The sequence below is a fragment of the Scyliorhinus torazame genome, chromosome 9 (genome assembly GCF_047496885.1).
Source record: "Scyliorhinus torazame isolate Kashiwa2021f chromosome 9, sScyTor2.1, whole genome shotgun sequence".
Taxonomy (NCBI): Eukaryota; Metazoa; Chordata; class Chondrichthyes; order Carcharhiniformes; family Scyliorhinidae; genus Scyliorhinus; species Scyliorhinus torazame.
In genome coordinates this window covers 115,764,436-115,788,741 of record NC_092715.1, presented here as the reverse complement: position 1 = coordinate 115,788,741, position 24,306 = coordinate 115,764,436, and the positions used below count along the sequence as shown (strand labels likewise).

Here is a 24,306-nt window from a genome sequence, read left to right as displayed (position 1 = left end):
TCTCTGCAGTGACTTATTATCAGTTCCCTATAGACTGGTATCTGCCTTATAACTTTTTTCTTTTATGTGATAAATGAGTTCAGGACCTACTCGAAGGTCAAAAGTGGTGCTGCATCTCTGGAATTAAGATGGGCTTGTTGATAATGGAAGAGATAGTAGCTTAACTGCAGAACAGGCAGGTTGCCACTGTATAGATTAAATTATGTTCCATTTTTACTTAGTGTTTTAAAAATGATTGCTTGCTTCATAACTTTGGAAGCTGCAACCTAATGTTGTGATAAGATAACTACTATTAATTAGCTACACTGCATTGTCTGAAAGAGGAAAGCAAGCTGCTATTTCTTAAAAGGCTGCAAAAGAAAACTAAAGCAGCATAATTTATATAATTTTCCTGCAGTATTACGTACCAGCATTATTTCTGACGAGTCGGAATTCTTTTGGAGATGGAAAAACATCAGTTTGGCAGTGGTATACACTTATTGCCAGTGCTGGTCATCTGCTGAACACGAGATTACAATTTTGAAAATGTTCAGTGGGGGCAATAGAGAAATTCTTCGAGGGGCACAGGTTCTTTTTTTTAAAAAATAATAAAAGTTGCTCGAGATTTTTCTTTTGATAGATTAATTTCCTGCATGTAAGAAGAAATTCAAGATCCGGGTGCTCCGGTTTCCTCCCATAGTCCAAAGATGTGCGGGTTAGGTTGACCCTCAGTGTCCAGGGATGTGCAGTTTAGGTTATGGGGATAGGGCGGGGTGGATGGGGAGTGGTCATGGGTGAAGTGTTCTTTCGAGGAATCGGTGCAGACTCGATGTGCCGAATGGCCTCCTTCGGCACTGGAGGGATTCTGTGATTAAGAGATGGAACGATTTTAAGTGTATTGAATGAGGGGAAATGCGGGTAATAAAGTGTACGAAGTTAAAACAACAGGAAGGCAGAGAGGAACTACAAAATTAAATTATCAAGGGATATCAATCAAACAGAGCAATATTTTACAGGCAGATGAATTGTTTAAAAATGATAAGTTAGGATGGGAATAGGGCCACTCAAGCCAAACATGTATTTATTTCTGGAGGAATAGAATTGAAAAGGCGAGAAGTTATGTTACATTTGTGTTGGACCTTGGTTAGAATAGTAGCCATCAGAAGCAAAACACAAGATTCAAGAAATGCTCATCAGATCAAATGGCATATTTCCATCATTCACCACAAACATTAACTTCTCTACAAAGGGTCCACAACCAAAATATCAACATCTCTGTTGTCTCCACAGATACTGCCTGACTGACCTGAGTGTTTTCAGTATTTTCTGACTTGAATGGACTGAGAGCCTGGATTACAGTATGGAACTATGATGTAATTTCAATTACGGAGACATGGTTAAAGGAGGGACAGAACTGGCAGTTTAACATTCCGGGATACCGTTGTTTTAGATGGGACAGAAGGGGAAACAGAAGAGGTGGGGAGTTGCATTGCTGATTAGGGAGCAGATCACAGCTGTGTTGAGTGAGGACACATTGGAGGGATCTTGTAGTGAGGTATTATGAGTAGAGCTCAGAAATAAGAAGGGTGAAATCACAATGTTGGGAGTGTACTATGGACCTCTCCATAGTCCGCAGGAGACTAAAGAGCAATTGTGTAGTCAGATACTGAAAAGGTGTGAAAAAAGCAGAGTAGTTGTGATGGGTGACTTTAACTTCCCCCATATTGACTGGGAATCCTTTACAGCCAGGGGCTCGGATGGAGAGCAATTCGTTAAATGTGTCCAGGAGGGCTTTTTGATACAGTATGTTGACAATCCAACGAGGGAGAGGGCCATACTAGACTTGTTTTTGGGGAATGAGCCAGGCCAGATGATTGATGTTTCAGTGGTGAAGCATTTTGGGTTTCGCAACCATAATTCCATAAGCGGGTGAGTGTGCTTAATTGGACGAGGGCCAATTGCATCCAATTTACACAGGAACTGGGGAATGTGGATTAGGGGTGGCTATTTGAAGGCAAATCCATTTCTTACATGTGCAAGGCTGTTAACAGCCAGTTGATTGAAGTGCAGGACAGATATGTCCCTGCAAAAATGAAGGATCGAAATGGCAGAATTTGGGAACCATGGGTGACAAGGGAAATTGTAAACTTAGTCAAAAGGAAGCATATAATAGGTCTGGGCACCTAAAAACTGACAAAGTTCTTGAGGAGTACAATGAAAGTAGGAAGGAACTTAAACGTGCAATTAGGAGGGCGAAAAGGGGCTTTTAAATGTCTTTAGCAAACATGGTCAAGGAGAATCCCAAGGCTTTTAATGCACATATTAGGAGCAAAATGGTAGCAAGAGAAAGAGTAAGCCCACTCAAGGACATTGGAGGGAAGTTATGCATGGAACCACAAGAAGTGGGTGAAATCCTGAATGAGTACTTTGTATCGGTATTCAGCTGGGAGAAGGACATGACGGATTTTGAGGTCAGGGAGAGGTGTGTGCACGATCTTGAGAATGTCAATATATCAAAGGAGGAAGTGTTGAGTATCCTAAATTGCATTGAGGTAGACAAGTCCCCGGATCGATCCCAGGTTACTGTGGGAGGCGAGGGGAGAAATAGCTGGGGCCTTAACAGATATCTTCACATCCTCTTTGACCTCAAGTGAGGTTCCAGAGGACTGGAGAATAGTCAACGTTATTCCTTTGTTTAAGAAAGGAAGCAGGGATAACTCGGGCAAATTATAGGCCAGTGAGCCTGACATAAGTGGTGGGGAAGCTTTTGGAAAAAATACTGAGGGACAGGATAATAATAATCTTTATTGTCACAAGTAGGCTTACATTAACACTGGAATTAAGTTACTGTGAAAAGCCTCTAGTCGCCACATTCCGGCGCCTGTTCGGGTACACGGCGGGAGAATTCAGAATGTCCAAATGACCTAACAGCACGTCTTTCGGGACTTGTGGGAGGAAACCGGAGCATCCGGAGGAAACCCACGTAGACACAGGGGGAACGTGCAGACTCCGCACAGACAGTGACCCAAGCTGGGAATCGAACCTGGGTCCCTGACGCTGTGAAGCCATAGTGCTAACCACTGTGTTACTGTGCTGCCCATATATCAGACATTCCATGGAATTAGTCTTTTTAGCAAACAGCCCACAGTTATTCTTAGATTCCAATGTGTTTCTGTATCCCCCCTTTACCGAGGAGTAACTTCGCGTGACCGTCTCCAGGCACTTTGGGACTTTCTTATATCGACCAACAGCAGTAAGGCCTGTTCCACTGATTCATCTTCCCCCTAGTTAGAAATTGGCAACGGTTGCAGAATGCTTTCGCGAACGTTTCCTGCAGCAATAAGTTGTGGAACCAACTAGAGATAAAGTTATTTTTAGGTCAAGTATTGTCCAATGAAGCAGGATTAATTAGTAAGTCATTGAAAAACTAATTAATATTAATTAATTAACTAGGTAGAGGAGTAACTAAACCTGAGGGCAGAGATTCGTATTCAGCATTTAATTTTACAGTATAAATCTAGCGCCAGGGACCATATAGTTAATTGTAACTTAATCAAATAATGATTTTAATATTTATTTTGAATGAATTAACTAGTGCTTAAATGTCACTCAGTGGGCTGCAATGCTCTAACTGTGAGATGTGGGAGATGCGTGATGCTTTGAGCGTTCCGGTCGATTGCGTCTGCAGGAAGTGTAACAAATGGCAGCTCCTCACAGACCGCGTGGTTCGGTTGGAGCAGCAGTTGGATGCACTTTGGAGCATGCAAGTGGCGGAAAGCTTCAGAGATAGGAGTTATAGAGATTTGGTCACACCCAAGTTGCAGGCAGACAGCTGGGTGACCGCTAGAAATTGCCAGGCAGTCAGTGCAGGAGTCCTCTGTGGCTGTCCCTCTCTCTAACAAGTATACCATTTTGGATACTGTTGGGTGGGATAGCCTGTCACGGGAAAACAGTGGCACCACAACTGGCTCTGTTGCTCAGCAGGGGAGGGCAAAATGCAGGAGAGTGATAGTTATAGGGGACTCTATAGTAAGGAGCACAGATAGGCACTGTGGACGTGGAAGAGACTCCAGGATGGTGTGTAGTCTCCCTGGTGCCAGGGTCAAGGATGTCTCTGAACAAACACAGGACATCCTGAAGGGGGAGGGTAAACAGCCAGAGGTCGTAGTACACATAGGTACTAATGACATAGGCAGGAAGAGTGATGAGGTCCTGCAGAAGGAGTTCAGGGAGTTAGGCAGTAAGCTAAAAAGCAAGACTCCAGGGTTATCATCTCAGGATTATTCCCTGTGCCATGTGCCAGTGAGGCTTGAAATAGGAGGATAGTGCAGCTACAAACGTGGCTAAATTGGTGGTGTAGGAGGGAGAGTTTCACATTTCTGGACCACTGGGATCTCTTTCGGGGCAGGTGTGACCTGCACAAGAAGGACGGGTTGCATCTAAACTGGAGGGGCACCAATATCTTGGCTGGGAGGCTTGCGAGAGTCACTCGGGAGGATTTAAATTAGTTTGACAGGGGGATGGGCACCAGAGCGATAGCTGAAGGGGAAATAAAGAACAAAAATAAGAGAACATCGCCACCCTGCCTACTCAAATGCAATTGTTTGACGTGTGTTTGTTTCAATGCCAGATGAACTTAGAGCTCTTATTAGTATTTGGAACTATGATGTTGTGGATCACAGAAATGTGGTGAAAGGAAGGGCAGGATTGGCAGCTGAATATTGGAGGATATAGATGCTTCAGGAGAGATAGAGGGGGGTGTAAAGGGGGGTGGGAGAGTAGCATTATTGGTTAAGGAGAATATTATAGCCGTACTGCGGGAGGATATCTCGGAGGGCTCATACAATGAGGCAAACACTCGCGTTAAACTGGGGAAAGGCAAATTGCGATAACATTGTAAGAAGTCTTACAACACCAGGTTAAAGTCCAACAGGTTTGTTTTGAATCACTAGCTTTTGGAGCTTAGCTCCTTTCTCAGGTGAATGATTCACCTGAAGAAGGAGCAGTGCTCCGAAAGCTAGTGATTCGAAACAAACCTGTTGGACTTTAACCTGGTGTTGTAAGACTTCTTACTGTGCTCACCCCAGTCCATCTCCACATTACGATAACATTAGATAGGAATTGACGAATTTGGATTGGGTGCGGGTGTTGGAGGTTAAATCAACATCGGACATGTGGGAGTCTTTCAAGCAACAGTTGATTAGGATTCAGGCAAGTCACGTTCCTGAGAGAATGAAGGATAAGTATGGTAAGTTTAGGGAGCCTTGGATAATGAGGGATATTGTGAACCTCGTCAAAAAGAAAAAGGAAGGGTCGCACAGTGGAACAATGGTTAGCACTGCTGACTCACGGTCATGAGGTCCCAGGTTCGATCCCGGCTCTGGGTCACTGTCCGTGTGGAGTTTGCACATTCGTCCTGTGTTTGCATGGGTTTCGCCCCCACAACCCGATGTGCAGGCTAGGTGGATTGGCCACGCTAAATTGCCCCTTAATTGGAAAATATTAATTGGGTACTCTAAATTTATTTATTAAAAAAAGGAGGCTTTTGTGCAGTCTAGAAGGGTGGGGACAGTCAAAACCCTTGAGGAGTATAAAGACAGTAGGAAGGTACTTAAGCAGGAAATTAGGAGGGTGAGGAGGGTTCATGAAAATTCCTTGGCAAGTAGGATTAAGGTGAATATCAAAGCTTTTTATTCATATGTAAAAAGCAGGAGGGTGGCCAGGGAAAGGATTAGACCACTGAGGGACAGTGGGAGGATTCTATGTGTTGAGCCAGAGGAAATGGTCGCGGTACTAAATGAGTACTTTGCATCAGTGTTCACCAAAGAAAAGGATTTTGTGTAAGATGATTCTTGGGTAAGGTGTGTGGACTGTCTGGATCACGTTGACATCAAAAAGGAGGAGGTATTGGGTGTTTTAAAAGACATTTAGGCAGATAGGTCTCCTGGATCGGATGGGATTTACCCCAGAATACTGAGGGAAGCAAGGGAGGAAATTGCTGGGGCCCTCACTGATATCTTTGTATCCTCATTGGCTAAAGGTAAGATCCCAGAGGACTGGAAAATAGCTAATGTGGTACCGCTGTTTAAAAAAGGTAGCAGGGTTAATCCAAGAAACTATAGGCCGGTGAGTGTCACGTCGGTCGGAGGTAAATTATTGGCGAGAACTTTCAGGGATAATACCTATTTGGGAACAAATGGACTCATGGTTTTGTGAAGGGGAGGTCGTGCCTCACTAAGTTGATCGGGTTTTTTGAGGAGGTGATAAAGATGATTGATGAGGGGAGGGCAATGGATGTTGTTTACATGGACTTCTGCAAAGCCTTTGACAAGGTGCCTCATGGCAGGCTGGTACAAAAGGTGAAGTCACATGGGATCAGAGGTGAGGTGGTAAAATGAATACAGAACTGGCTCGGTCACAGGAGGCAAAGGGGAGCAATGAAAGGGTGCTTTTCTGAATGGAAGGTTGTGACTAGTGGTGTTCCATAGGGATCTGTGCTTGGGCCTCTGTTGTTTGTAGTATACATAAACAATTTGGAGGAAAATGTCACTGGTCTGATTAGTAAGTTCGCGGATGACACCAAGGTTGGTAGAGGTTGCAGATAGTGTTGAGGATCGTCAGAGGATACAGCAAGATATAGATAGGTTAGCGACTTGGGCAGAGAAATGGCATATGGAGTTTAATCCGGAGAAATGTGAGGTAGTGCATTTTGGTAGGTCTAACATAGCGGGAAATATACCGTAAATGGTAAACTCTTTGGAATATAGAAAGTCAGAGAGATCTGGGCGTGCAGGTCCACAGATCTTTGAAAGTGACAACACAGGTGGACAAGGTAGTCAAGAAAGCACACGGAATTCTTGCCTTCATTGGGTGGGACATCAAATATAAAAACTGGCAAGTCATGCTACAGTTGTATAGAACCTTGAGAAGGCCGCACTTGGAATATTGCGCCCATTTCTGGTCGCCAAACTACCAATAGGATGTGGAGGCTTTGGAGGGGGTGCAGAGGAGGTTTACCAGGATGTTGCCTGATCTGGAGGGTGTTAGTTGTGCGGAAAGGCTGAATAGACCTAGACTGTTTTCATTAGAACGATGGAGGTTGAAGGGTGACCTGATAGAGGTCTAAAAGATTATGAGGGGCATGGATAGAGTGGATGGGCAGGCACTCTTTCCAAAGGTAGGAGGGGTCAGTCACCAGGGGCCATAGGTTTAAGGTCTTTGGGGCAAGGTTTAGAGATGTGCGAGGCAGGCTTTTACAGAGGGTGGTGAGTGGCTGGAACATGTTGCCAGGGGAGGTTGTGGAAGAAGATACATTAAAGGCATTCAAAAAGCATCTTGACAAATACGTGAACAGGATGGGGAGAGGATTATGGCACAAGGAAGTGCTAAGGGTTTTGGCAAAGGTTGAAATCATGACCAGTACAGGCTTGGAGGGCCGAAGGGCCTGTTCCTGTGCTGTATTGTTCTTTGTTTGTTCTTTGCTTGTTCTCTGTTTGTCATGGCAAAATATCTTCTTGGAAAAATTGATCAAAATACTCCATCTTGAGCTTGGAAGAGACAGACAGTGATAACAAACAAGAATCTGAAACAATGCCAGGTGCTTTAGAAAGAGGGAGAGCTGCCGCAGATTCGATTTGGGTATATAGACAGTGGGAGACATTGAAAAAAAATTCTAAATTTTGCACAAATATATATTCCATTAAGAACAAAAAATCAGTAAGAAAAATTGACCCATTGTTGATTCCGACCATGGTATTAGATTAAAAGAAGGGACTTTAAATGTTGCAAAGAATGGGAGTAAGTCTGAGGATTGGGAACCAGGAAAGGGCCACCAATAATTTGATGAAAAGGGAAAAAATAAAATGAGTAAACTAGCCAGGAATATAGGGTGGGATTCGCCACCCTGGGACTCCCGGATCGCGCGCCCCAAAGCGATGCTTCGACCTCCTGCTGGTAACGTGAACGAGGTCCAGAATGAGCGGCGGGGGGGGGGGTCTTAATGACCCATTTGCATCTAATTAGCGGGCCTGGTGCCCTATGCTCCAGCCTTTCGTGATTCTGTGGTCCCTGCGGCCGGGAGTCACGTGGGTGCAGTTCACTTGTGGTCTGTACCAGCATGGCCCTGGTGTGGTGGACCTCGCAGTAGGCCACGGGGCCACCTTAGTGCACCCCAAGGTGTAACATGCCAGAGCCATGCTGATAGAGACCATCTACAACCCCTCCCAACAATGCACCGCCTGTCCACGCCTCCTCTACCAGAGACCCCCCAAAAAGGGGGGGGGCAGCATGGTAGCACAGTGGTTAGCACTGTTGCTTCACAGTGCCAGGGTCCCAGGTTCGATTCCCGGCTTGGGTCACTGTCTGTGCGGAGTCTGCTTGTTCTCCCTGTGTCTGCGTGGGTTTCCTCCGGGTGTTCCGATTTACTCCCACAAGTCTCGAAAGACGTGCTGTTAGGTAATTTGGACATTCTAAATTCTCCCTCTCGTGTACCCAAACAGGAACCGGAATGTGGCGACTAGGGCATTTTCACAGTAATTTCATTGCAGTGTTAATGTAAGTCTATTTGTGACAATAAAGATTATTATTATGATTATTATTATTAAAGGACCCCTGTGTGGAAGCTGGAGAGCAGTCCAGACAGGCAGTGAGAAGAATTACAGCTGTAACACTTCCTTGAAGCTCCATGGCCATTTCTCGAAGGAGAACAGCTGTGACCTGCACCTAGTTCCCACAGATCTATTAGTTGCAAGCCAATCGTAGCATTCTTGTAGTGGTCTGTGATTGACATCTTATTCAAACCACCTGCAGCTTTGATTCATTCATCTATTGCCCTTAGTGTCCAAAAAAAAAGTACGAAGTCTTAACACACCAGGTTAAAGTCCAACAGGTTTGTTTCGATGTCACTAGCTTTCGGAGCGCTGCTCCTTCCTCAGGTGAATGAAGAGGTATGTTCCAGAAACATACATATATACAAATTTGTCTATATATATGTTTCTGGAACATACCTCTTCATTCACCTGAGGAAGGAGCAGCGCTCCGAAAGCTAGTGACATCGAAACAAACCTGTTGGACTTTAACCTGGTGTTGTAAGACTTCGTACTGTGCTCACCCCAGTCCAACGCCGGCATCTCCACATCCCCCAAAAAAAGGTTGTGTGGGGTTGCTGGGTTACGGGGATAGGGATGTGTGGGCTTAAGTGGGGTGCACTTTCCAAGGGCCAGTGCAGACTCGATGGGCCAAATGGCCTCCTTCTGCACTGTAAATTGTATGATTCTATGATTCAGGATTCAGTGGCCTAAGTGGTGAAACCCCAATGTTTGTAAACATTGACCACATCAAAGAGAGGTAAGAGTATGAAATCAGTGATTGGAATGCACTTAAAACTTGGAATAATTGATTTGTGAGAACCAGAGGCAGGTCACAGCTGTTCTCCTGAGGACTGGACATGTGTAGCTTCAAGGTGAGCGTTACAGCTGTAAGTCCTCTCACTGCCCCTCAGTGAATTGCTCTCTAGCTTCCAAGCAGGGCTCACTGGGGGTGTCTCTTTAGGCAGGGAGTCCCTTTGGAGGGCCCCCAATTGCAGGATTCCCTGGGGGGAGGGTCTCCTATTACAGGGGTCTGTGCGGGTTCCCCTATTACAGGGGCTCCTGGGTGTAGGGTCTCCCTATTACAGGGGCCCTGGGTGAGGGTCTGCTTATTACAGGAGTCCCTGCCGGGGGGGGTGGCGTCTTCCTATTATAGAGGTCTCTGTTGGAGGAGTCTCCGTACTGCATAGGTCCCTCTACTGCATAGGTCCCTGTTGGGGGCGGGGGGGTCTCCCTAATGCAGGAATCCCTGTGGAGGGGTCTCCTCGTGACAGGGGTCCCTGGGGAGTGGGGGTGGTCACCCCCATACCGGGGGGTGGTGGGGGGGGGGGGTTGATATAGGGAGGCACCCAGGCAATCCAGGGTTGGGAGGAGGGGCCAATTTGCAGGGGGAGGGAGGTATTGGTGGTGGTACACGGGGGGATTTTGGGGATGATTTGCGGTTGGGGGGTTTCGGGGCCTATTTGCCGTGTGCAGGGGGGTAGGGGAGGGAGGGAGGGGGGTGGCAGTGCGGTGGCTGGCCTTGGGACCTCGCTATTGGTTTGCCTGCTCAAGATGGTGACCCTCTAGCGGGATTCCCTGGGAATCCCTTGTATTCCTCGCTGTTCGTAAATTTGTATGGTGTGGAACACTGAATTTGATTTACTGGTTTGCACTCTCAGGGTTGCAATTTAAATCCGGCGGGAGAACATGGTCTTCCAAACGGAAAATCCAGCCCATAAAAACTGAATCAAAGAGCTTTTACAAGTATATGGAAAGGAAGACATCAGCTGAAGTAAACTCAGAGTCATAGAGTCATAGATGTTTACAGCATGGAAACCGGCCCTTTGGCCCAGCTTGTCCATGCTGCCCAGTTTCTATCACTGAGCTAGTCCCACTTGCCTGCATTTGGCCCATATCACTCTATACCCACCCTGCCCATGTAACTGTCCAGCTGTTTTTGCCTTCTTCACCACACTGTTCACCTGAGACTCCACCTTCAAGGAACTATGAACCTGTACCCCTAGATCACTTTGTTCTGTAACTCGCCCCAACTCCCTAACACTACTGAATAGGTCCTGCCCTGATTTAATCTACCAAAATGCATCACCTCACACTTATCCAATTGGTATCCTAGAAGCAGAGCAAGGGGAAATTATCATGAGGAAATGGCAATATTTGAACAAATATTTTGTGTCTGTCTTCACAGTAGAAGACATAAATTGCAGACCAGAAATAGAGAGTGATCTAGGGCCTAAAAAGAGTGAGAAAATAAAGTAACTAATATCAGCAGAAAAAATATATTAGGGAAGCTTAAGGAACCAAAACCAGATGAACTCTCAGGACCTCTAAACTTCCCTAGATTTTGAAATGGTCTCACCAGATTGGTAGTTGGTAAATGTAATCAGAAAAGAGGGAGATAAAAAACAGGGAAGTACAGGCCATTTATTCTGACATCCATGAACATCCTTCTCAACCTTGCCCATAGCCTGAGGTGTGGTGACCCTCAGGTTAAATCTTCACCTGTCAGCTCTCTCTCAGACCCGATGCCTATGTCTACGCATTTAGATTGTGTAATTATGTATGACCTATGTTTTTTCATGTATGGAACGATTTGTCTGGACTGTAAGCAGAACAGTACTTTTCACTGTATATCGGTGCATGTGACTATAAATTAAATTAAAAAGAGGAGAACAGCCAATGGTCCTCGGTGACTATGATGACTTTCATTCTGACATCAGTGATTGGAAAATGCCAGAATCGATGATTGAGGAAGGCATAACAATGCACTTCATAGCATGATCAGACAAAGCCTGCATAGTTTTGCGAAAGGGAAATTGTGTTTGAAAAATTGCGAGGGTGGCCTGTCTTGAGAGACTGAGTAAATTGGATTTATATTCTCTGGAGTTTAGAAAATGAGCGCTGATCTCGTTGAAACATTCAAGATTCTGAAGGGGCTTGACAGGTTCAACACAGAGGTTGTTTACCTGGCTGCATAATCTGAAACAATGGGGCACAGTCTTGGGGTAAGGGGCCAATCATTTAGGACCCCGAAGGAGGAGAAATTTCTTCACTAGAAGCATTGTGAATCTTCAGAACTCTCTACCCCAGAGGGTTGTGGATTTTGTGTCATTTTAAATGTATTAAAAACTGAGATAAACAGATTATTGATCTCTTGGGCAATTGAGGGATGGGGGAGCAGGTGGCAAAGTGGAGTTAAAATCCAAGATCAGCCATGATCCTATTAATTGGTGTGGCAGCTTCGATGAACCACACAGTCTCCTCCTATTCCAATTTCTTATATTCTTCTGTTCAACAGGAGTACTGTATCCAATTCTGGTACTGCATTTCAGAAAGAATGTCAAGGCATAGGAAAGAATACAGAGGAGGTTTATTAGGATAATCGCAGGGATGAGGATGTTACATTACGTGGAGAGATGGGAGAAGCTGGAATTGTTCTCCTTTGTACTGAGAAGGTTATTGGAAGACCTAATAGAGGTTTTCAAAAGTATGAAGGGTTTGCTGGTGTAATTGTTTCCTCTGGCAAGTGGGTTGATAACCACAGGTCATAGTTTTAAAATAGTTGGCAAAAAGTGCTCGAGCAAAAAAATATGATTTTTTTCACACAAAGATTGTTAAGCTCTGGTACCATTGCATGAAAATATCATGTGAGAGTACCTTTAAGAAATGGGTGTTTATAAATAGGTGTGTACATTAATATCTGTAGTGAGAGTACTTTTAAGAAATGGGTGTTTACTACTGCAGTGATGTCAGAGAGTGGGTGGAGCTGGGCTGTCTGTCAGCTTTTTACTTTCGTTTTAGGCTGTTTGCTTCAGGGTGTGTTCCAGTTTCCTTTTTAGTGTTGGAGCTGAAGCCAGACCAAGCAGGTGTACTGCTGTTCTCTCTGCCATCAAAAGACTATCTCTTGATCATTTGGTGAATTCAGAATTATAAATGTTTTCAGTAGTGACTTTAATCTGATGTGCTTCTGATAAAGGTTTTGTTTTTAAGTCGTATGGATGTTAAAAAGGAAAGCTTAAAGGTTTACTTAGTGTTGTAGTCTTTGGGGGTTGTATTTGAATTAATGGTTGCTAAGATGTTCACTGTATGTTTTAAAAAGGTTAACTTGAGTTCATTGAATACACATTGTTTTGCTTTAAACAATACTTTTCCATTTCTGCTGTACCACACCTGTAGAGTGGGCCGTGTGCTCCCCATACCACAATCTAGTAAAGGTTGTGGGTCAGGTGAACTCCATGATACACTTTGGGGTTCTCTAAACCCTGGCCCATAACAACTTAGACTCCAGAATGGAGAATCCTGGCCGCCGTATTAATTAAGTCATATAATTCAAGAAGCATAAAAACAGGAATGCTTAACTTAATTGGATATATATTTTATGTTAGTAAAAACAGATAGGCCAGACATATATATTGTCATTTAGGAAGTTTAGAGATCCTTCTTGTCATTAACTAAGTAAATCCTTGAAATTAAGCATGCCCAGCGATTCAAGCACAAAATATTGGGCTAGATGATCCGCTGTCTGGATTCTCCGTTGCGCCGGCAACCCGGGGATTTCACAACGTCATGGGACTGCCCATAATGGGAAACCCCATTGGCTGGCTGGCGAGATGGAGAATCCCGGAGGAGCTGGTGCGTGGGATGGAGAATCCTACCCATTGTATTTGGCAGGTGCTTATCTTTAAGGCTTTAACAATGCTGCTTGATCACACTCCTTTTTAAAAGTTATTATTTTTATATGCATTAAAAATGTAAAAAGGGCTTTAATATTGTTCAATATTACCTTTCAAGAACAACTTTATATAATGTTATCTAATTTATAATATAAAATACCTTCAATTCGCAAAAATATAGTCCTAAGATGCTTCACAGTGATGTGATTAGACAAAAATGGATTTTGTGTCAAAAGGAGGATCACCAGAATTTGGCCAAAGAGATGAGTTTTAAATGGAGTCTTAATGGTGGAGAGTGAGTGAGGGAGGCACAGACAAGTTTATGAACATAATTTAATGTGTGAGGTAATAGAAGAGTACAATGTGCAAGTGTTATTTGCTTGAAAACATCTTTTTAAAAAAACAATTTGCATTCACTCTTTGTTACAGTTGGGAGAGAAATGTCCAGATATCTTGGACATCCATTTTGGTCAATGTTACAAGATCACAGATGAAGGCATGATAGCACTCTCAAGGGGATGCCCAAAGCTACAGAGAATATACATGCAAGAAAACAAACTGGTATGTCAAAATTTAAAGTCTGGCTGAATTGCATTATCAGCATTTCATTGACCTAGTTTATTCTGTTTTCAAATCTTATGTTTTAGCTCGTGGTCAATATTTTGAGATAGCATTTCTCTTTTAGAATTTAGTTTTCTCGAGGAAAATGCTTGTAGTTATGGCAGATTTTATTCATGTACATTCTGCATTGAGATGGATTTTTATTTTTGCAACAATATGGTTTGTGAAGTAAAGGATTCTGTCTTAACTTATCAGTTGCGTTGCAGTTGTTATTAGAAAGCCAGATACAGAAACTCAAACTTCGTGGTGTATGATTTCTAGACGGCTGATTTCTGGGATTTGCAGACTTGTGAAGAAATAATTTGGACATTCTTTTATTTGAAGCAGGAAATAGAATCTCTGTTTTACAATCGGAAACATATCCTCAAGATGTTTACTTTCAGATTTCATTATGACTGACTTTTTGCCATTGCTTAGTATTTTTTTTGATAATTAGATGGTAATCTGCTCAGTAACTAATTTATCATTTTTATTCAATTTCAATATTCATTTCAAATATTGATTTTCAGTTAATGAAAAGTAGAGGCAATCTGAAGTTGCTCAATAGTCCAATAAGTTGAAACCTGAAATGTGTTCAGACAAATAATGTGAAATAATACACACGTTGAATGAACAAGATATTGTCTGTGCTATTTATAGCAATTGTGGTTATATTCATTATATTAATGAGGGATTTACTCAGCAGTGAGGACCACTTGGAGTGGGGAAATAGTAGAGAAAGGAGCGCGATTCTCCGGCCGTGTTGCGTTCAAAGGAGAGCACAACGCGGCCGGAGAATCTTGGGAAAGCCCTCCAGCGAGCTTCCTCCCGGGACGTTGGAATCGGAACCCTACCCCAAATGGGTGGGACCGATTGCGCTCGTGGAAGTAGGTCTTAAAACTACTTAAGGCCTACCTGCGCAGGATCCACTGGCCTCCCTTCTATTCTTCAGCCTCCCCAGGGATCAATGCTGCTCCACACAAACGTGGACCAGGCGGAATAGCACCCGGGGGTCTCCGGGGCCATCGGAGATCCCTGGGTGACCAGGGTAAGTGCAGGGTGGCCCCCTGGACCTCCCCATGGAACGTGGCCACCTTGGCATTGCCCAGCTGGCATCTTGGCACTGCCACCCTGGCACTGCCAACGTGCCCAGATGACACTGCCAAGCCAGAAGGAGCACTGCCTAGGTGTTAAAGTGGCAGTGCAAGGGTGTCCAAGTGCCAGGGTGGCACTGCCAAGGGTCGGGGGTGGGAGGGGTCATGCCCATAAAATGAGGGTAGAGGGGGTGTTTGAAGGGTGGGGAGTGCTGGGCAGGTAAGTAGGGGCCTATAGGAGTTTGGTGGGTGATGGATGGGGGTCCTAGAAGGGAGGGGGTGATGTACGGGGGGCTTGGGGGGGCCTGAAGAAGGGGGACCCCCAGGGACCCCATAGTGGGATGTCCTCACTTGGGGGTGTGGGTTAGTGTCCATGTGTGTGCGGGCTGACATTGCCCATGGGTGGGAGTTGTGGGGGACCCAGAAGTTCATTTAGAGATCGGGACACCTTCTCAAAATGGCGGCCCGATCACGAAGTTCAGCTTCCCAGTGCTAAAAAAGTTCTAAGTGTGAGCTAAACTGGTGAGAAACTTCCCAGGACCCAAAAAAATGACTTAAGTGTCATTGAATAGCGGTGTGGAGCCGGCAGAGCCAGTGGGAAACTCCCTGAATTCCGCCACAAATTAACTTTGAAATGTTTGGGGTGAATTACACCCAAGGTGTTCAGAACAAAGTCATTTGAAGGTAACAGAAGCCCTATAAAATTGAAAAAGTAATTTAGGAATATGTAGGTTTCAACTGAACGGGTGAGGTGTTGAAGGCAGTTGGCTGAGAGGCTCTAAAGGCGGTGGTGAGGGGTGAGGTGATCTCATTTTCAGTCAGGGTGGACAAAGAGGAGAGGTTGGAGCGGCAGTGGGTAATAGATGAGATGCTGGAGGTAGATAGGAGTAATGCAGAAGATGGGGACCCAGCGAAGTTGGAAAAGAGGAAGGAACTACAGGCGAGCTTTGACCGACTACCTACCAGGAAGGCGGCGCGCCAACTGAGGAGAGAAGGGGCTATTACCACAAACTTTGGGGCAGGCACCAATTTCCCTGTTGCTTAAAAAAAGTAAGGATCCAACGGAGTGTGGGTCATGTAGGCCCAAATCACTTTTAAACGTGGACGCAAAGTATTGGCAAAGGTACTGGCAGGTAGGCTGGAGGAATGCCTCCCGAAGGTGATAGGTGAAGATCAGACGGGGTTCGTGAGAGGGAGGCAGCTCTTTTCAAAAGTTAGGAGGATGTTGAACGTGGTGATGGCACCGGCGGAGGAAGGAAACAGAGGTGGTTGTGTCATTGGACGCCGAGAAAGCGTTTGACCGGGTAGAATGGGGGTACTTGATGGCAGTTCTGGAGCGGTTTGGGATTGGACCAAGATTTGTGGACTGGGTAAAGCTACTATATAAGGAGTCGTGGGCGAGTGTCCGCACAAATAACAACAGCTTGAGATACTTTTCTCTCCACCGTAGAACTAGGCAGGGATGTCCTATGTCCCCCCTGCTGTTTGCACTCACGATTGAGCCCTTGGCCATCGCGTTAAGAAATTTGGGTGTATCGAAAGGGATAGTGCGGGCGGGGGGGGGGGGGGGGGAGATAGAGCATAGGGTGTCCTTATATGCCGATGACTTATTGTTATACGTGTCGGAACCGAGTGTGTCAATAGGGGAATATTGGAGCTGCTTCAGGTGTTTGGGTCTTTCTTGGGGTACAAATTAAATCCAGACAAGAGTGTGTATTTTGTCGTGTCTCGGCTGGGGGAGGGGTCAAGGGTGGGGGGGGAATGCCATTCTGTCGGGCAAGGACTGACTTTAGGTACCTGGGGGTGTAGATTGCTCGGGAGCTTTGCGCAGGTGAAGGAGACACAGCCTGAGTGAGTGAGACACAGCCAGAGTGGGAATTGGAACTTGGTAATTTGGGCAGTGTGGTAATTCGGCGCGGAGTGGGAGGAGGGGCTGTTTCCCTTTTTGTTCTGTTTCCTTCGTTTGGCTTTGTAACCGGTAATTAGCAGGGAGAGATCCAGAGTGCATTCTGGGAAGCAGAGAGAAAACCAGGGAGCACCCTAGGAAGGTAGGTGATATAAAGTCTTACCCCCAGGTTCCAGCGGCCTTCATTTTCGGGAGCGAGAGAGAGAGAGCCGGGGAGCAGCTTGGGAACAGGTAAGTGATAGATATTCTGCTATTCTGAATGATCCGACTGGGGGGGGGGCGGAGAAAACTGAAAAGTGACATCACAGGAAAGCTGTGACCTGATTGGCTGATAGGGAATCTGCACTAAATTTAAAAATTAAACATTGTTAAACTAATTAAACATAATTAATTAATTACTTAATCATAATTTAGAGGGGTATCTAAGCCAGAGATCGGAGAGTACTGTATTTAGCTTTTACATTTATAGTAGAAATCGAGTGCTACGAAACATAGAGTTAACAGTAACTTAAAATTATTTTTTAAAAAATTTAATTTACTAATTAATTAACGCAATGTCAATTAGAGAGGTGCAGTGCTATGACTGTGAGATGTGGCAGGTCCGGGAGGCTTCCAGCATCCCGGTGGCTTTATCTGCAGAAAGTGCACCCAACTGGAGCTCCTCACAGACCGCATGGTTCGGTTGGAACAGCAGTTGGATGCACTTAGGAGCATGCAGGTGGCAGAAAGCGTCATAGAAAGCAGTTGTATAAATGTTGTCACACCCAAGGTGCAGGCAGAGAAATGGGTGACCACCAGAAGGGGCAGGCAGTCAGTGCAGGAATCGCCTGTGGTTGTCCCCCTCTTGAACAGTTATACCCCTTTGGATACTGTCGGGGGAATAGCCTATCAGGGGAAAACAGCAGCAGCCAGAGCAGTGGCACCGCGGCTGGCTCTGATGTTCAGCAGGGAGGGTCAAAGCGCAGGAGAGCAATATTCATAGGGGATTCTATAGTCAGGGGCACAGATAGGCGCTTCTGTGGACGTGAAAGAAACTCCAGGATGGTATGCTGCCTCCCTGGTGCCAGGGTCCAGGATGTCTCAGAACGGGTAGCGGGCATCCTGAAGGGGGAGGACAAACTGGCAGAGGTCGTGGTACATATTGGTACTAATGACAGAGGCAGGAAGGGGGATGAGGTCCTGCAGCAGGAGTTCAGGGAGCTAGGCAGAAAATTAAAAGACAGGACCTCAAGGGTTGTAATCTCGGGATTACTTCCTGTGCCACGTGCCAGTGAGGCTAGAAATAGGAAGATAGAGCAGCTAAACATGTGGCTAAGCAGCTGGTGTAATTACAGTAGGGGGATGGGTTTCAGTTATCTGGACCACTGGGAGCTCTTCCGGGGCAGGTGTGACGTGTATAAGAAGGACGGATTGCATCTAAACTGGAGAGGCATAAATATCCTGGCCGCGAGGTTTGCTCGTGTCACACTGGAGGGTTTAAACTAGTATGGCAGGGGGGTAGGCACCGGAGCAATAGGTCAGAATATGAAAAAATTGAGGGAGAACTAGGAAATAGGGCCACTATGGCCCTGAGGAAGAGCAGACAGGGAGATGTTGCTGAAAACAGCGGGACTGGTGGCCTAAAGTGCATATGTTTTAATGCAAGAAGTATAACAGGTAAGGCAGATGAACTTAGAGCTTGGATTAGTAATTGGAACTGTGATGTTGTTGCCATTACAGAGACCTGGTTGAGGGAAGGACAGGATTGGCAGCTAAACATTCCAGGATTTAGATGGAGGTAAAAGGGGCGGAGGAGTTGCGCTACTGGTTAGGGAGAATATCACAGCTGTACTGCGGGAGGACACCTCAGAAGGCAGTGAGGCTATATGGGTAGAGATCAGGAATAAGAAGGGTGCCATATTTGCCAATGTTGGGGGTTTACTACAGGCCACCCAACAGCCAGTGGGAGATAGAGGAGCAGATAGGTAGACAGATTTTGGAAAGGAGTAAAAGCAACAGGGTTGTTGTGATGGGAGACTTTAACTTCCCCAATATTGACTGGGACTCACTTAGTGCTAGGGGCTTGGACGGGGCAGAGTTTGTAAGGAGCATCCAGGAGGGCCTCTTAAAACAATATGTAGATAGTCCAACTAGGGAAGGGGCTGTACTGGACCTGGTATTGGAGAATGAGCCCGGCCAGGTGGTCGAAGTTTCAGCAGGGGAGCATTTCGGGAACAGTGACCACAATTCAGTAAGTTTTAAAGTGCTGGTGGTCAAGGATAAGAGTGGTCCTCGGGTGAATTTGCTCAATTGGGGGAGGCTAATTATAATAATATCAGGCGGGAACTGAAGAACATGGATTGGGGTCGGATGTTTGAGGGTAAATCAACATCTGACATGTGGGAGGCTTTCAAATGTCATTTGAAAGGAATTCAGGACCGGCATGTTCCTGTGAGGACGAAGGATAAATATGGCAAATTTTGCGATCCTTGGATAACGAGGGATATTGTAGGCCTCGTCAAAAAGACGAAGGAGGCATTTGTCAGGGCTAGAAGGCTGGGAACAGACGAAGCCTGTGTGGAATATAAGGAAAGTAGGAAGAAACTTAAGCAAGGAGTCAGGAGAGCTAAAAGGGGTCACCAAATGGCAAATAGGGTTAAGGAAAATCCCAAGACTTTTTACACTTGCATAAAAAGCAAGTGGGTAGCCAGGGAAAGGGTTGGCCCACTGAAGGACAGGGGAGGGAATTTATGTGTGGAGCCAGAGGAAATGGGCGAGGTACTAAATGAATACTTTGCATCAGTATTCACCAAAGAGAAGGAATTGGTAGATGTTGAGTCTGGCGAAGGGTGTTTAGATAGCCTGGGTCACATTGAGATCCAAAAAGATGAGGTGTTGGGCTTCTTGAAAAATATTAAGGTGGATGAGTCCCCAGGGCCTGATGGGATCTACCCCAGAATACTGAAGTAGGCAAGAGAGGAAATTGCTGAGGTCTTGACAGAAACGTTGGATCCTCGCTATCTTCAGGTGATGTCCCAGAGGACTGGAGAATAGCCAATGTTGTTCCTTTGTTTAAGAAGGGTAGCAAGGATAATCCAGGGAACTACAGGCCAGTGAGCCTTACGTCAGTGGTAGGGAAATTACTGGAGATAATTCTTCGAGACAGGATCTACTCCCATTTGGAAGCAAGGGGTCATATTAGCGAGAGGCAGCATGGTTTTGTGAAGGGAAGGTCGTGACTCACTAACTTGATAGAGTTTTTCGAGGAGGTCACAAAGATGATTGATGCAGGTAGGGCAGTGGATGTTGTCTATATGGACTTCAGTAAGGCCTTTGACAAGGTCCCTCATGGTAGACTAGTACAAAAGGTGAAGTCACACGGGATCAGAGGTGAGTAGCAAGATGGATACAGAACTGGCTCGGTCATAGAAGGCAGACAATAGCAATGGAAGGGTGCTTTTCTAATTGGAGGACTGTGACCAGTGGTGTTCCGCAGGGATCAGTGCTGGGACCGTTGCTGTTCGTAGTATATATAAATGATTTGGAGGAAACTGTAACTGGTCTGATTAGTAAGTTTGCGGATGACACAAAGGTTGGTGGAATTGTGGATAGCGCTGAGGACTGTCAGGATTTAGATTGTTTGGAGACTTGGGCGGCGAGAAGGCAGATGGAGTTTAATTTGGACAAATGTGAGGTGATGCATTTTGGAAGGCCTAATACAGGTAGGGAATATACAGTGAATGGTAGAACCCTCAAGGGTATTGCCAGTCAGAGAGATCTAGGAGTACAGGTCCACAGGTCACTGAAAGGGGCAACACAGGTTAAGAAGGTAGTCAAGAAGGCATACAGCATGCTTGCCTTCATTGGCCGGGGCATTGAGTATAAAAATTGGCAAGTGATGTTGCAGCTGTATAGAACCTTAGTTAGGCCACATTTGGAGTATAGTGTTCAATTCTGGTCGCCACACTACCAAAAGGATGTGCAGGCTTTCGAGAGGGTGCAGAAGGGATTTACCAGGATGTTGCCTGCTATGGAGGGCATTAGCTATGAGGAGAGGTTGAATAAACTTGCATTGTTCTCACTGGAACGAAGAAAGCTGAGGGGCGACCTGATAGAGGTCGACAAAATTATGAGGGGCATAGACAGAGTGGATAGTCAGAGGCTTTTCCCCAGGGTAGAAGGGTCAATTACTAGGGGGCATAGGTTTAAGGTGCGAGGGGCAAGGTTTAGAGGAGACGTGCGAGGCATGTTTTTTACACAGCGGGTAGTGGGTGCCTGGAACTCGCTGCCGGAGGAGGTGGTGGAAGCAGGGACTATAGTGACGCTTAAGGGGCATCTTGACAAATACATGAATAGGATGGGAATAGAGGGATACGGACCCCGGAAGTGTAGAAGATTTTAGTTTAGACGGGCAGCATAGTTGGCGCAGGCTTGGAGGGCCTGTTCTTGTGCTGTACTTTTCTTTGTTCTTTGTTCTTTGAGTGGGGGAGGGCTCCATAGGTACAACATTTCTAGTTTGGTAGGGAGAGTGGAAGCCAATCTGGCAAGATGGGATGCTCTCCCTCTCACTGGCGGATCGGGTTCAGGCGGTTAAAATAAACGTGTTGCCGCGATTTCTGTTTATTTTACAGTGCCTGCCGATTTTCCTGCCAAAGGCATTTTTCAGAGAGATTGATGGAATGATTACCTCGTTCATATGGGGAGGGAAGGTGGCCAGAGTTAGAAAAGTGCTGCTACACAAGGGAAAGCAGGCAGGGGGTTTGGGCCGTCCAAACGTGATGTATTATTACTGGGCGGCAAATATGGAGAAGGCGCGGAGCTGGGTCAGAGGGGTTGATTCCCAGTGGGTCAGAATGGAGGAGTGTTTGTGTCGGGGATCGGGCTTGAAAGTGCTAGCAACAGCGCCACTCCCGATGGCCCCGGGGAAATACTCAGGGAGTCGGGAATAATAGCTTGAGAATTTGGAGGGAGTTTCACCAGCACTTCGGGTTGGGGGCAGGGTCAAGGGAAATGCCGATTCGGGGGAACTACAGATTTGAGCCAGGAATGTGGGGTGGAAATTTTCAGAAATGGGAGGAGAAGGGGATTAAGACACTCTAAGATTTGTTTCTTGGGGGTCGGTTTGTCGGATTGAAGGAGGTGGGAGTGAAGTATGGGCTAGAGCAGGGGAAATGTTTAGATATGTGCAGGTTCGAGATTTTGCCAGGAAGGAGACACAGAGCTTCCCGGTGGAGCCGGCCTCCACATTGCTGGAGGAGGTGCTGACGACAGGGGGACTGGAGAAGGGGGTAGTGTTGGCAGTTTACTGGGCTATTTTGGAAGAGGAGAAGGCACCACTGAAAGGGATCAAAGCGAAGTGGGAGGAAGAGTTGGGAGAGGGTATGGTGGAGGGGTTCTGGTGTGAGGTGCTCCGGAGAGTGAACGCCTCCACCTCATGTGCAAGTTGGAGCTGATACAGCTGAAGGTGGTATATAGAGCACACCTCACAAGGGCGAAGATGAGCCGGCTCTTTGAGGGGGTAGAAAATGTGTGTGAACATTGCAGAGGAGGCCCCGCAAATCATGTTCATATGTTTTGGTCCTGTCCAAAGCTGGAGGATTACTGAAAGGAGGTTTTTAGGGTAATCTGTAAAATAGTGCACGTAAAACTGGACCCGGGCCCTCGGGAGGCCATATTTGGGGTGTCTGACCAGCCGGGGTTGGAAAAAGGTGCGGAGGCAAGTGTTGTAGCCTTCACCTCGTTGATTGCTCGAAGGTGGATCCTGTTGGGATGGAGAGCAATCTCTCCAACCTGTGCCTGGTGTGGCGGGGGGACCTGTTGGAATTCTTGACTCTTGAGAAGGTTAAGTTTGAACTGAAGGGAAGGATGGAGGGGTTCTACAATTCATGGGCGTTATTCATTATGCACTTTCAAGAATTGGATAACATCGAAACATTAATTGCGGGGTGGGGGGGGGGGGGGGGAGGGAAAGAGTGCGGGGGGGGGGGGACTGGGAGGTTTTGGGGGAGGGGCCTGTATATGTTAATGGTGACTATGGGTGATTCCTCATACCTTTTTGTTATTTGTTTATGTTAACATGCGGGCAGTTGTTTGGGGGTTGGTGGGAGGATGGGATTGTTGTTGTTGATATGGGGATTGACATTATATTTGTTACAGATTATTGTTTATTGTTGGTGGGTGCAAATTTAGGAGAAAATGTGAAAAAGGAGGAGAATAAAAATATTTTTTTAAAAAAGGTAACAGAAGCCCTGCTCATGTGAAGGAAACCTGAATATTATTCTGATGCCTGTTGGGAACATGGAGAACAATACATAATTAGAAGTGTGATATTGATTTTTACTTCAGAAGTGAGGTTAGGCAGGTAATTCTTTTAAGGAAAATAAGCAGCTGTATTGCACTTCCTAATTTTTGTGTTATTAGGTATGACATTTATGGCAAAATCAATCTTCAGTGGTTCCATGCTGTAGAAGAGAAAAAAATTTATAGCCAAGGTCTAATCACGCCAACATCTGTTTGTGAACAATTCCTTGCAGGAATAAAATAAATCCTTTATTCTGAAACATCTGAACCTGATTCAGCCCTTTTCGACACTGAGAGTTTGTTATTTCCTCGTGAAATTCGGGTTAATTCCTCTCCTGGTGATATTTTAATTGTTGACAAAACATGTTCCCACCGAGTTAAAATGCAATCAGTTTTTTTACAGAAATTCTTTTTGGTTGGCGCTTGTAAAGCTGACATTTCATATTCATTTCCAGTTGTCCTGGGAAGGCCTTGGTGGGACTTGTCCTTGAACCACCTGTAGCCATTTAATACCAATACAGCTGATTCCATCAGCTGGACAGATTTTGTTACGTCAGTTTTAATTGTGCTGTACTATTATTCTCTTTTATAAACTGGAGGCTGGAACTTTGCATAATTGTGTACATGTGTCATGATTGTTCATTTAAACTGACAATTTATCAATTTAAAAAAAAAAAGATTTTATTGAGGTATTTGAAATCTTTTATAACAGTAACATAAAAAATGACATCAACATGGTAAAATAAACATTCCCACCCCCCCCCCCCAGCCCAATCTTCTCACACCTCAACCATACAACAACAATCCCCCCCCCCCCCCCCGCCCCGAATTCCGCATCTGCTAACATTTTAATTTTCCCTGAGAAAGTCGACGAACGGCTGCCACCTGAACCCTAACGTTGACCCTCTTAAGGCAAACTTTATTTTCTCGAGTCTGAGAAACCCAGCCATGTCACTAACCCAGGTCTCTGCGCTTGGGGGCTTTGAGTCCCTCCATATTAACAAGATCCGTCTCCGGGCTACCAGGGAGGCAAAGGCCAGGATGTCGGCCTCTTTCGCCCCCTGAGCTCCCGGATCTTCCGACATTCCAAAGATCGCCACCCCTGGACTTGGCACCACTCTTGTTTTTAGCACCGTGGACATTGCCTTAGCAAAATCCTGCCAAAACATGTGGACATGATTTGCTGTGCT

At 45.6% G+C, this 24,306-nt stretch overlaps 1 protein-coding gene across 3 annotated transcripts in view; it reads left to right on the top strand.

Annotated features, from left to right (window-relative positions):
- The window catches only part of fbxl17 (F-box and leucine-rich repeat protein 17), a 1,158,180-nt gene that overhangs the window by 105,908 nt on the left and 1,027,966 nt on the right, over positions 1-24,306 (top strand). For all 3 annotated transcript variants that reach the window (XM_072516397.1, XM_072516398.1, XM_072516396.1), the window contains one exon: positions 13,667-13,798. In XM_072516397.1, coding sequence (XP_072372498.1) covers positions 13,667-13,798 — 132 coding nt within the window. The remainder of the gene's footprint in view (positions 1-13,666; positions 13,799-24,306) is intronic.